A 14307-nucleotide genomic window follows, 5' to 3' on the forward strand; every position below is an offset into this window, starting at 1 on the left:
GAAGTGGTTGAGGTAAACAGGGAGGTACATAAAGCAGGTTTTGGTAGGGCTTTTCAGCGATATGGCATTCATTTTAACAGAAGGGTCGGAGCAGAGACCGGCTGGCGCTTGGCAGGCAGGGCTGTAGCTTTTTTGGGGGGTGCGCGAGGACTCCGTGCACAGAGGTAGTTAGGAGTGAAGCAGAAGAAAGTGTAATAATGGAGGCTGAGCCCCCAAAAATGGCAAAGAGTAGGTCGAGAAAGAAAAGTACAAAAAAGAAATTTAACACTAGGATCAGCAACATAAACATGCAAGGAGGTAGAAAAAGAGCGAAATGGCTAGAGATAGAACAGCAGTTGAAGGATGACAAAATAGGTGTGTACGCTCTTTGCGAGACTCATCTCAGGGATCTAGAAGATCCGCCGTTTATAGAAGGCTACGTCTGGGAAGGGTGCAACAGAACGAGAACGGAAAGAAAGGGTGGAGGTATAGGTATGTTGATACACCAGAGAACAAATTGGCAAAGAATTAAATCATCTTGTAAAGAACATATCTGGGTTTCAGGAACCATTGCCGGCATAAGGACATGGCTAGGGGTAGTTTATTTGGGGACAGGACATCAATGCAGGCAAGAAAACAGGGATCTTGTTGAATGTCTCAGTGACGATATAAGCAGTTTGGAAACGGGGCCAATATTATTCTGCTGGGGGACATGAACGGCCACATCGACGATCTGGATGGATACACGGATTGTAACGGGAAGCTAACGCTAGATTTCTGCGAGCGACACGATCTAGTTATAGTAAATAGAGAAACGAAATGTGAAGGCCAAATCACTTGGGAATTCCGCAACAGGCAGACGACCATTGACTATTGTCTAATGTCGCAGGAAATTTATAGCAAGGTCACAAAAATGGAAATAGACGAAGAAGGGGAGTGTAGTCTGGGAAGTGATCATAAACGTATTAGTCTGCAGATGAGGCCCTTGATGAAAAGAGAAATGGAACTTAGACAAAACGTAAACTCAAAATTAAACGACGATCAAATAGCGCAGATAGCAGCAGACATAGAGGAAGCAATAGAGAAAAGCCCCATGGAAAACTGTGATTATGAACAGGTAGAACTACTCATAAGGAGTAAAATTCAGGAGGTTAAAGTAGCAAACCGCTGGAATGGAAAGAGGAAGCCACGGAGCTGGTGGAATAAGGAAATCAGGGAAGCTATTGAACAACGACGGGCTGCTTCAAGGGAACACCGAATGGCAAAGAAAGCACAGGCTTTTCAGGAGGAAATCGACCAAAAATGGGAATCATATCGACAAAAGAAACTTCAAGTGCAAGCCCTCGTCCAAAGTAAAATAAGACAGTCCACCGATCGCTGGATGGCTGATATACACGATGCCTCTAGAGGCGGAGCAAGAAAATTCTGGAACCATATAAGCTGCCTAGGGAAGAAGAATCAAAGAAAGCAAGATCGGATTCAAGATAACGAGGAAAATTGTTTAAAGGGAGACAACGCAGTGAACTACATTACATCAGTTATAGCCGAGTCATTTAAGAACGACGATATCTCCGCAAATCAGGAAGCAACACAAGGTAGCAGAATACAAAGCACCTTAGAACTGACCAATCTAAACTGGAAAAAGGCAGAAAAAAATATTCCTAAAGACACATCTACAGGAATGGATGGAATTCCGATCAAGCTGATTAATGAACTCGGTCGAAAAAGTAAGGAAACGTTGTTAAAAGCTTTGGAAACCATCATAACGAATAAGCAAATTCCGGACAGCTGGCGGCAGAGTAAAATGAATTTGATTTATAAAGGGAAAGGAGAAGGGATGCACATAAAATCCTACAGGCCTGTAAGGCCGCAGTGAAAAGCGACTCGCACGTGGAGTTGCGCTGGCGGTCGATCCCCCCACGCGCCGAGGCCAAGGAGCGAGCGCTGTTGTTTTTTTCTTTTTTTTCTCCTTGTCTCCCCTTTGCTTGGGCGCGGGCTCGCGGGGCGCGCAGGAGGCCTGGTTTGTTTCGTCCTTTCGCCCCGAGGCGTCGCCAAGACGCGAACGCAGCCGGGAACAACAATGGCACGCTTCTGCGAACCACTTTACGGCCAGCTCGTCCAGCAATCTCAGCGATCTCTCGCCGTGGCACGAGACTTTGGGTCCGCGCGTCGGCGACTGTAAGTACACTGCTCTGGGACAGTGCCCCCCCTCCCCCTTTCCTTGAACGGGACGGCTGAGTGTCCTCGTTTCGAGATCCTCCGCGGCGTTTCTTTCACAAAGGCGCAGCTGCAAGGTCGCGTCGCAAACACGCCGGGGAGAGGAAGGCAAAGACAGGCGCCGTGTGAGAGGGTTTGGGGACCAGCGAGTGGAAAGAGTGTGTGTTTTCAATGTTGTATTTTTATTTGAAGTAATTAAGGACCTGGGTCCGAGATTATTCCCAACCCACGGGGGTTGTGGCATGTTTTTCAATAATTTGATTGGCTGCTTTATTTTCGGGGCGGATCACCGAAGGTGACCGCCCTCGGGTCTTTGTTGATGTTTTTCATCAAAAAGCGGCCCTCGGACCATGTTTGTCAGTCAAGATTGAGGCTCCGTGCTTAGCACGTATTTACACCCCCTAGGCTTTAACCGAAACGCTCGGTAGGAAAGTAAGGGCTTGTAGAGCGACTTCTCTGTGTGAGAGTCTATTTTGTCTTAAGTTGCAGTTGTCTGTGTGACTCTTGTTACTGTAACTGTTTGCCAATGTAAGTAATTTTGCTTCTGTAAATATATATATCTCCTCCTGACCGTCATCAGATCATCGTCGTCTGCTTCTCTACCTGCCGAACACAGATGTAACATCACTAGGCCGATTACCATAACATCTGTAATGTACAGGTTAGCCATGCAGGCGGTGAAATTAAAGGTGCAATCATGGGTAGAAAGTAACAAGATACTCGGAGAACTTCAGAACGGCTTTAGAAATGGTAGGCGCTTAGATGATAGCCTGTTCGTGCTTACCCAATGCATCGAAATATCTAGAGTGGAAAATAGACCTTTGTATTTGGCCTTCCTGGACATAAACGGGGCGTACGACAACGTAAGCAGGGAACTCCTGTGGAACATATTAAAAGAAGAAGGTAGCGGTTATGAGATAATAGAGTTCCTACAGGAAATATACCGGGATAACAAAGTAGAAATTACGTGGGAAGGGATAAGAAGCACGGAGGATGTCAAAGTATGCAAAGGATTAAGACAAGGCTGTCCTCTATCACTGGTGCTGTTCATGCTTTATATGATAAACCTGGAACGGAGGATACAAGACAGTAACTTAGGTTTTAACCTGTCATATAGATTAGGTGGAAAGGCGGTAGAGCAGCGCCTCCCCGGTTTGATGTATGCAGACGGTATTGTGCTGCTAACTGAGAGTCTGGAAGAATTGCAAACTCTAGTTAAGTATTGCGGAGACGAAGGGGACGCTCTAGGCTTCAGTTTCAGAGCAGTTAAGTCGGGTCTGATGATTTTCAACGGCTCAACTGGTCAGGGTCTTAAAATATAAGGCCTTGAAATACCTAGAGTAGCAGAATATAAATATTTGGGGGTATGGGCAAACGAAGGATTGGCATACATTGGAAAGCCTGAGCAATCACTTAAGGCCAAAGGGCGAAGGAATGCCGGGATAATGAAGCATAAGGCATTGTGGGGATACAATAGGTATGAGGTATTGAGGGGTATTTGGAAAGGAATTATGGTGCCCGGACTTACTTTCGGAAATGCGGTTTTATGCCTAAAATCAGAGGTACAGTCGACATTAGAAACAAATCAGAGATCCGTTGGACGATTAGCACTAGGTGCCCACGGCAAAACTACAAATGAGGCGGTACAGGGAGATATGGGCTGGGCATCTTTCGAAGTACGGGAAGCACAGAGTAAAATATTATATGAGGAACGCCTGAGAAAACTGGACAGTAACAGATGGGCAGCTAAGGTATTTAAATACCTGTACCTAAAAAGCGTTGACTCACAATGGAGGAAAAGAACTAGGAAACTAACTAGTAAGTATGCTATTAACAAGGACGGAGAAATAAAGAGCATTAAGCAACAGGTGAAAAACACAGAAGGTAAAAATTGGATAAATTCGATGAAAAAAAAAAAAAAACAGAGTGTGGAATTATACCGAAAGTGGAAAATGCAGATCAGGAAGGAAGATTTCTTTGATAACTCAAGAGGCAGTGCCCTACTTTTTGAAGCTAGACCAGGTTGCCTTAGAACACGCAGCTACAAAGAGAAGTTTAACAATGAAGATGACGCATGTACTGTATGTGGAAACTCCAGTGAAACAATTGACCATATTATACTCGAATGCAATGGTATCCATCCGGAAGTTGATGCAGGCGCAATCACTGTTCCTGAAGATCTGGGGTTTAGAGATAACAGTGGCCGGGTGAATAAACCGGCGGTAGAAACTAGCAAAAAACGGCTGGAAGATTGGTGGCTTAAAAGCAGAGAAGTGACATAATGTTAGTAATGTAGGAGCAAAATTTAATAAATAGAATGATGGTTTAGTTAACCATTCTAAACCAATAATTAAGATATATGGAGAAAAATGAGTATGATAGCTACTGCTACCACCCCGTTTCAAAGGAGACGCTCCTATATTCCATCCATCCATCCGGCACATTGACCTGCCGCGTCGGGACCAATCAGCTTGTGCGCCCCGCCCACGCACGGTAGCGGGTCACGGTGGCGGATCGCGGATCACGGTAAGCTAAATCTCTCGGCCCATTCCTATCGGCAGCGCCAAATTTCAGGCCAGCAACCAAGCATTGAGATGGACCCTACGATGGACAATATGAAAGATGTCGCGTTTGGCTGCCAATCATTCAAGCTCGACGCAAAAAGTGGCAGCCTGGCGACATTGAGCTGTAAAAAAAAGAAAAAGGAAAGGAAAATACCGTGGCAATACCACTAGGCACATTCTATTTCAAAACTGGACTGCTCCAGAATTCTTCTGATTTCTGATATCATGCGTTATAAACTTGTTGACATGAGCTCCGTAGGTGTTAATCTAAATGGCTGTATCTTTATTTTTGACTTTTCACTCTATGTTCTTGAAATTCATTATAAATGGACGCTCAGAGTCGTGAGCAGGACTTCACGAATAGGTCAGCGTGGAGGCCAGAAAGCATCGCAATCGAACCGTTATGCAGTCATGCCGCGCTGTGTTCGCGGAAATCATCCGCGCCTCTGCTGTCCTATCTGCGAATAAACGCACATATATACGCATGCGTCACTTGGAAAGAACTGCTCGCGGTTACCCGTGGTTCGCATCGCCTGCTAGCATATGGCGACGTACAGGTGCCATAATAGAAGGGTAGCCGGCAAGTATCCCCTGGCAATCAGCTCATGTGACCCTGGGGCAATTTCCTTCCAGAACGGACGTCGGGACATGTCAGCAAACGATTTAAAAGTTCGAAGAATACCAACGCTAACCAAAAATTTACTCCCAGCCAAACGTTTTCGGGTTCAACTCGGCTCCTTCTTCAGGAGTAAGGGGGCGTTCTCATTTTACACCTGGCTCACGCCGATTATAGAACGCTGGGAACGCTACCTTCCGCACACACGAACGAACTTTGACACGTGTCGGGAAAGGAAAAGCGAAGGCTGCAGCCTGCTGTTGATGGTTCCCTTTTCAGTCACCGAAGGAGTTGTCCCCAAAACGTTGGGTTGAGAAAAGATTTTTTGTTGGTGTCAGTATTTATCAAACGTTTGTCAACAGGTGGTCCGGGATTTTAAAATTAAATATGTCCATGAACTAAATTTGAACTATCGCTTAGAATAACATCAAACTTTCACAAATTCACAACAGCTTGCACGTCGACGAAAGCGACCCGCCTTACCTGCGCGGCCAACTAGAAACTAGCAGACAGATTCGAATTGACTATTTTTCGATCTTGAATGTTTGTTTCCCAACATTTGGTATTTCTCTTCGCTAAAGCTCTACCCCAACAATAAAGACCACTGAAGAATGCTTTTAGTATTGTGTCTGAGATGATTGGACCAGAGCCGTCTGGAGCAAATATGCACTTCCTTTTTCTTTTTTCTTTTTTGAAAAAAGTGCAAGTGCGTAATCGATTGATTTTAGTAATCTAAAACCAAGAGCGGATAGGGGGAAAAGTGTTATTTATGGCGAGTACCATAGGCTGCTATACATAAATCCAGCACTCGCTCAGCATTGACCCCACTTCCCCTGGTCACGTAATTGCATTAATGAGTTCAGTGATCAATACCGATGGACTTTGAGCTGTTCGATCGAATTTGGTGTGGAGGGAGTGGGATATTCGAGAATAACCACACTCTTCGACGTTACAGCAAGTAGTCACAAATTGGACGAAGAGCGCACTTCTCGCTGTCGTTCAACAGTGATGAGTTTTTCACACCAGAAATTTCCGGCGACGCCGCAGCATCTCCGGAACATGATATTTTTCAGAACATGGACGAGACAAACGTGACACACCGGCGAAGTAGCGTCAGTATCGTGATATGTAGAGTCATCACTTCCCCGCTTGTATCGGCACGCAACTTTGTTTTCATGATTTTTTTTTGTGTTTTATTTCATTCCGGGGAACGGCTGGCGTGCATGATAGACTGTGAGTAGGTTTGAGGCGGGCAGCCTTTAGACTTTATCTAGGCCAGCCTACCAGCCCTAGAGAGATCCTCGGCTGTTGTGAATGCGCACGACTTGGGAGAAAAAAGGCACAAAAACGCCCGAAGAGATGTCTAGAAATGCGTCAGGCGCTATGTCAGTGATGTGTCACATGTTTTGAAAAAATATTCCCTTTAATTTGCGGAATTCAAATAAGCCGCCAGCGCGAATCCAGAGCGGGTATGGCTGTCAAATAACCTCTCCGATCACAAAGCAATGATTATCATGACTGGCAATGAATAACTGCCATCAATGATGTATCAATAGAACTATAATAGAACTGAAACCTGGTTCTGTTTCTATAGCTACCGCTCAATGTTGCCACGAGTGAGACCGTCATTTATATTCTTTGCATGATTTTACTTACAGAAATGTTGGCAGCCCTGATACCCGGAAATCAGACACTGACGGCCGAGGAGAGAAACATTCTCACTGAAGACACTCACGAAGAAATGCGAAAGTGGGTGGCGGGTCGGAAGAACCCCACTCTCGTCAACAGCTACGCCATTCACGCGCTCAAACCTGCCTCTTCGGGTGGCCAACGAAGGGGTTCCCCAATTGAACAATAAGATTTTGAGCAGCCGGACAACGCATACACATGTCCAAATTCAGAGTTTCTCACACTACAATGTAATGGCAGTGCATAGCTTAAGCTTTGCAGTATTCATGCAATAGATGCAGCTGTTCTTCAAGGCTATTCAAAAATGTTTCGGTGAGAGTAAGGCAACTTCGTTCGTACATCTTCACTGTCTGCAAGTCATGTACAGAATCTACCCCCGTAACAGGGACAGAGCTTTTTTTTATCATTATTGAAGGACCTACAGTAGTTTATCTAATAAAACTTGCCGTTATCCACAGGTGTGTCGATCGTTTATCATTAGATATACCCGGCACATACATACATGTATGCATACATTCTACATAAATGCATGAACGCGTGAATACATACATACATACATACATACATACATACATACATACATACATACATACATACATACATACATACATACATACATACATACATACATACATACATACATACATACATACATACATACATACATACATACATACATACATACATACATACATACATACATACATACATACATACATACATACATACATACATACATACATACATACATACATACATACATACATACATACATACATACATACATACATACATACATACATACATAAATTCACACATACACATACAAACATACATACATCATCATCATCAGCCTGACTATACCCAGTGCCGGGCGAAGGCCTCTCCCATATTTCTCCACTTAACCCGGTTCTGTGCTAACTGCATCCACTTGATCTCTGCGAACTTCTTAACCTCATCCACCCACCTTACTTTCTGCCGCCCCCTGCTACGCTTTCCTTCCCTTGGAATCCAGTTTGTTACCCTAAGCGACCATCAGTTATCCTCTCTTCGCAATACATGACCTGCCCATGTCCATTTCTTCTTAATTTCTGCTAGAATGTCGGTAACTTGAGTTATTTCTCTGACCCACATACATACATACATACATACATACATACATACATACATACATACATACATACATACATACATACATACATACATACATACATACATACACACACACACACACACACACACATACATACATACATACATACATACATACATACATACATACATACATACATACATACATACATACATACATACATACATACATACATACATACATACATACATACATACATACATACATACATACATACATACATACATACATACATACATACATACATACATACATACATACATACATACATACATACATACATACATACATACATATATACATACTGTAAGGTCGGGCTTGGCGGATCAGGTTTTATTACAGGCCTGAAGCCCTGGTCGCACACTAGCGAACCACACTCAGCGATGACGATGGGTATCTACAAGAGAAACAGGATGAAGATGAATCAGCACGGTCACCCGTGTGAAAGATGAAGCGCCACACAGTGATCACATTATTTCGCCCGCGCAGTTGAAGCGGCCAGCCTGGCCGCAATTAGTCCGCAGGATTGCGCCGAATACAAGGTTTCATACGTGAAACGTGGACAACTTCAGTGCCACGGTAACGACAGTCCGGAGGAGGGTAAACAGGGGAGACGCGATAGTTGACCGGGGCGGTTTTTGCAAGAACTGAGTAAGGACCAGTGTAACGACGCTGGAACTTGTCACGAAGGTCAGGAGTGCGTAATGGTGTCCAAAGTAACACCTCGTCACCGGGACCGAACGAAACTTCGCGGTGGGTCACATCATAGCGGTACTTGCGGTCTTCCTGGCTGGCTTCAGTGTTGAAGCGAGCAAGCCGGTGAGATCTGGCCACTCGGAAAATGAACTGGTCAGGAAGAGAGGATGAGGAACTGGCATGTGCAGAAAGGAAAGAGGCATCAAGAAAGGCAGTGGGAGAACGGCCGTAAAGAAGGAAAAACGGGGTGTAACCTGTGGTCTGCTGTACAGCCGTATTGTAGGCGAACGTAACAAAAGGGGTATTACGTCCTAGTTTCGGTGGTCCTGGTCAACGTACATAGACAGCATGTCAGAAAGCGTGCGGTGGAATCGCTCAGTCAACCCATTCGTCTGCGGGTGATAGCTGGAGGTCAATTTGTGATGTGTGGTTGAGGCCTCAAGAACTTCGGCTACAATCGTCGACAGAAATATTCGACCGCAATCACTGAGAAGCACTTCAGGGGCCCCATGGCGCAGTACGAGGGATTCCAAAAAGAAGGTCGCGATCTCAGGGGCTGAGCCATTAGGCAGGGCAGCGGTCTCAGCGTAGCGTGTTAGATGGTCGACGGCGGTGACGATCCAGCGATTACCTCGTGCGGGCAATGGAAGCGGCCCGTATAAGTCTATGCCAACTACGACGAAAGGAGTAGTAGGCCAGCAGGAGATGAAGTTGACCGTTTCCGGCGCTGGCATGGCAGACAAGAGGCGACGTATTTTGCCACGCTTGAGGCGAGACCTGGCCAGAAGAAACGGGTTTTCACACGGTGATAAGTTTTGTGAAAGCCTAAGTGACCGGCTGTAGCATCATCGTGGGAAGCCGCCAGGATATGGGTGCGAAGCGCTCTCAGGATAACGGGGACCCAACGGGTGCCTTCAGAGCAATATAACGGGAGAGCACGCCGTTGTCAAGTTTGAACTTTTGAAGTTGCCTGCGCATCCTAGCGGTAGGAGGGTGAGAAGCACCGGTAAGAAGGTCGATTAGAGAGCGGCAGTAGGGATCTGCTCGCTGGTGTGAAATAATGGCGTAGCGATCTGGAGCAGCGGCAGGCGGAGCATTGGTGATGTTTGGAGCCCTGGACGACATTGGGACGTCGAAGGTGCACGCAGGAAGGCGCGAAGAAGCACTAAGTAGTGATTCTGGAAGCGGACAACGGGAAAGAGCATCGGCATCTCGATGTTTGCGACCCGTTTTGTATGTGAGATCGAAGGTGTATTCCTGCAAACGCAGAATTCAACGGCCCAGGCGTCTAGTCAAAGTTTTGAGGGTGGATAACGAACACAGAGCGTGGTGATCGGTAACGATCGTGAAATGGCGGCCGCAGAGGTAGGGGCGGAATTTATGAACTGCCCAAATGACGGCGAGGCACTCTTGCTCAGTGATAGTGTAGTGGCGTTCCGCTGGTGTTATAGTTCGACTGGCAAATGCAATTACTTTCTCCCGAGAAGCGCTATCACACTGCAAAAGTACGACCCCGAATCCAAGGCTGCTGGAATCGGTGTGGAGAATGGAGGCAGCAGTGTCGTCGAAGTGAACGAGAACAGTGTCCGAAGCGAGGGCATTCTTCAGGGTTTGAAAAGCTTTCTCGCATTATTCGGACCAATTGAAAGTAGTACGGTCGGTAAGAAGGTGGTGTAATGGTGCAGCAATAGTAGCGAAATTGCGAATGAAACGACGAAAGTACGAAGATAAGCCAAGGAAACTGCGTAAGTCCTTAGTCCGCTGAAGGCGTGCAAAGTTTAAAACTGCAGCAAGCTTGTCAGCATCGGGTCGAATGCCATCGCAGCTGACGACGTAGCTCATGATCTTGATTTCTTTCTTGGCGAAATTAGACTCTTTTTTTTGTTCAGCTGGAGACTGGTCCAACAGCAGCAGAGCCAACGCCCCGCTGCAGCCACAGCTCCCCTGGGGGGAAAAGGTAACTATGCAGGGGTCCTCAAGGCACGACACGCCAGATCACCTAGCCCTGCAGCCCAATAGCCACTGCCAAGCCTCCTGCCACGGTGGAAGCAGTGCAAAAAGGAGTGACCGCTGCCATCCAACTGGCGGTCCAGACTCTCCTCTCCCAGCTTCCCCCCAACTCGGGGGCACGTAAGCTGTACGAGGCAGCTCTCGCTGCAGAGAGCCCTTCTCTCCTTAATCATGGCGAGCCGTAGAGGAAGCACAGAGAGGCCACGCGTCCTCCAGTGGAATGTGAAATCCCTACGCGCTCGCCTGGCTGACTTACGAGATCTGATTTTGCAGGGAACCCTAAACGTCGACATCCTGGCGCTTCAGGAGACCAGGATACCTGCGGAATCTGCTCACCTGCCAGGCTACACTGGTTACTCTGGCCTATCCTGCTGTGCCCTCGGGATGTGCGCAAACGCCTCCTGCCCGGACCCTACCCATCCTCAGGACCGACCTTGCACCGCCATCTACGTGCGCAACTCCATCCTGCACACGGTGCTGGATGTTGCTGCCAAGGACCTGGGCCACCTCGAGGTCTGTGTCATCAGTGTCCGTTTTAGCAACACGGACACCTCGGTGGCCTCAGTCTACGTCCCCCAGGGCGTCCCATGGGATCCCTCCTGCCTCACGGCCCTGCACTGCCGCCTAGGTAATGATGCTGTAATCTGTGGCGATTTCAACTCCCACCACAGGGCCTGGGGCAGCCACTTCAGAAAGGTCACAAATTTGTACAAGGCATGCCATCGAAGTGATTGAACTAGGTTCTTGTCTTGCAATTCGCGAGCCTGCAGCTCGTCTACGAATATGTGAGAGCCCAATTGGGTGCAATCGAATGCCTGGCAATATATTCTAGGTAATCATGGCTTCTGAAAGAGTATGTTGCAGCTGCAATTTTGATAAACAGCGTTCGGCCAGATACCCACTGCATCATACATTTCTTCTTGGTGTCTTATATGTTTGGTATTTTGTGCTGTTTTACTGTAACATAATTGATTGTCCAAGTGTGATTTGCTATTTTCATGTTTTTCAATAAATTTCTATGGTTCCCTACCTTCCATGTAAACGCTTGCAAGTTTGCGCCTATGGCGTCATGATCGTTCCTATTTTTTATCCCGGTTCTTTTCATGCAGAAGTCTATTTCTCAATTCCTTCCATGCAGGGCTATTCTACAAGCGACCTCTCGACTTAGTACGTACGACAGATAATTCACTTTAGTCACGTCCATTAATGTTCACGCGATAAAAAAAAAATTTTCTCCACATTATTGGTCTGCAAGCTATAACAAAAAACCCTAAACTGCGGCAGCTGCTTCAGAAAGAATTCTTTTCAACTACGGGCATCTTCGAATGACATTTGGACTCAATGGGCTACATCGGTTCTACACGACAGTTTTCAACTATGGAAACTCGCGGTATTTCAATGGCGCTGCTGCATCGAGCTTCGCTTCGGTACGTTCGCTTCTTTTCGGTCCGTACAAAGTACAATGGCGCAATGACAGTGGTTCCCGTGGTCACGCTAAACCGACAGCAGCACCAGCATTTCGAACACCCGGATATTATTGTACTCCGACATGTTTTTTGGACAACCGACACGGACGGCAGCCCTTCATGTCCTCAACAGATCGCGGTGGTATCACGAAAACTTTTGCCAGAATAGCAGCTTGAGCTTATTGGTTATGCATCTTGACGTAACAGCGCAAAACACGAAAACGTGGTTGAAAGACAGCGCTCGTTGTGCCGTCTTCTAATCTTGTGCTCCCGTCCACATTTTGCGCTGTTACCTCAAGAAATCTTTAAGTTGGCGAGGCGACGGTGTGACAACAGCGCTTGTACCTGTGTTATACATATTAGAGAGTTTTAGCTTACCGTGAACCGCGATGCTCTACCGTGATCCGTCACCGCACTTTCCACTGCACATGCCCAGACCCTCCTTGACGCCAACAGATGGCGCCACATACTGGATGTCGGTTTAGATGTCGGCACACAGACATGCCGCGTCGGGACCAATCAGCCTACGCGCGGTAGAAAGTCACGGTGGCGGATCGCGGATCACGGTAAGCTAAACCTCTCTATTAACTATAAGCGAAACGAGCGGCTATATTTCACACTTGAACACTCATGTGGAATGATTGCATTTCATATTCGACGGCAACCCTCCTCCCGAAGTTGGTTGGTTGCGCACCTTTTATTTCCATCGGAAATGGGCGTCCTCTTCCCCGCCCCCGGCACGCGTGCTGGGGAAGACGACGGGGAGTCGTGCGCCCGCGGATCAGGGGCTGGCAGGTAGCCCTTGGCTTGTTGCGGCCTCTTACGGCAGCATGAGCGGGTGTCCAAATTAACAGAATTTTCCTATTCAGGGTTCTTTGGGTGAGGATTTTGGCTGCCTCCGGCGATATCCTCCCCTTTCCGAAATTTCGGATGGCAGTTTTGCTGTCGCTAATTATGAACTTGGTTTCCGTGAGCGGTGCGGAAGACCGTCCCCCTCTTAAATCCCCACAGTTCCTACGCAAGCTAGTGCTATCACAACCTACTCCGCAGTCTCTATGTTGCGGCTAAGGAGGTTATATAATACTATCACCTCCTCGGTTGCGGGCTCTGATGCCGCGCATACCGGCGCCCCTCGGCCATCGACTACCGAGGCTACCGCCGCACCTGTTCTGCCACTTGCCGCATCAACATCGACTACTTATTTCGCTCCCATGTTCTTGAACCGTCGCTCTAGAGCGTCGGCTCGTTTGGCCCTAGCTTCTTTCGACATTAAATTCTGGATGCATGTTTCTAGGGTAGGGAGGGGGGGGGGGGGGGGGGGGGAACTACCAAGACGTTCCTGCTTTCCCTACTAATTGTGACTTTTTTTGAACTCCTCTATCTGGGTTAAGGCCTACTTTTGCAAGGATCACCCTGCCCGTCTCGGTCTTGCTTAGTCTCTCTAATTGGGAGACTCGCACTGCCTCCGACAATTCTGCCCACGTGTAATGCACCCCGAGTTCGAGCAGTCGTTCGTTCGAGGTACCCATGGACAGTCCTAGCGCCTTCTTAACTCGTCTTTGGATCAGGCAGTCTAATTTCTCTTTTTCTCCAGCCTTGATGTCCAGGTAGGGCGTGGCGTAACTGATTCTGCTTATTACGTACGCCTGGATTAGTTTCAGTAAACGTCTCTCCTTGAGGCCTCTTTCTTTAGTGACGACCCTCCTCAAAAGCCCGAGGGTTTGCATCGCGTAACTTTCTAACAACTCATAGCTCCGGGAGGAGGATGCAAACCCTCCTCCCGGAGCTATGGTTTAGTACGCAGTACTCGCGCTTTAGGCGATTCTCCAGAGCCAATGCACAAGTTTTAATGAATGTAAATAGCCATCGAATGTAGTTTTGCAATAGTGCTCTGAAAACGACTATTGTTTACATGGT

At 47.1% G+C, this 14307-nt stretch overlaps 1 protein-coding gene across 1 annotated transcript in view; it reads left to right on the plus strand.

The window, feature by feature from the left end:
• The window catches only part of LOC146174613 (4-vinylphenol methyltransferase 2-like), a 32746-nt gene extending 25231 nt beyond the window's left edge, over positions 1–7515 (plus strand). The window contains exon 4 of the mRNA XM_084585022.1: positions 7035–7515. Coding sequence (XP_084441148.1) covers positions 7035–7234 — 200 coding nt within the window. The 3' untranslated portion in view covers positions 7235–7515. The remainder of the gene's footprint in view (positions 1–7034) is intronic.
• The last annotated feature ends 6792 nt before the right edge of the window (positions 7516–14307 follow it).

The sequence above is a fragment of the Amblyomma maculatum genome, chromosome 11 (genome assembly GCF_055883805.1).
Source record: "Amblyomma maculatum isolate TAMU_Amacu chromosome 11, ASM5588380v1, whole genome shotgun sequence".
Taxonomy (NCBI): domain Eukaryota; kingdom Metazoa; phylum Arthropoda; class Arachnida; order Ixodida; family Ixodidae; genus Amblyomma; species Amblyomma maculatum.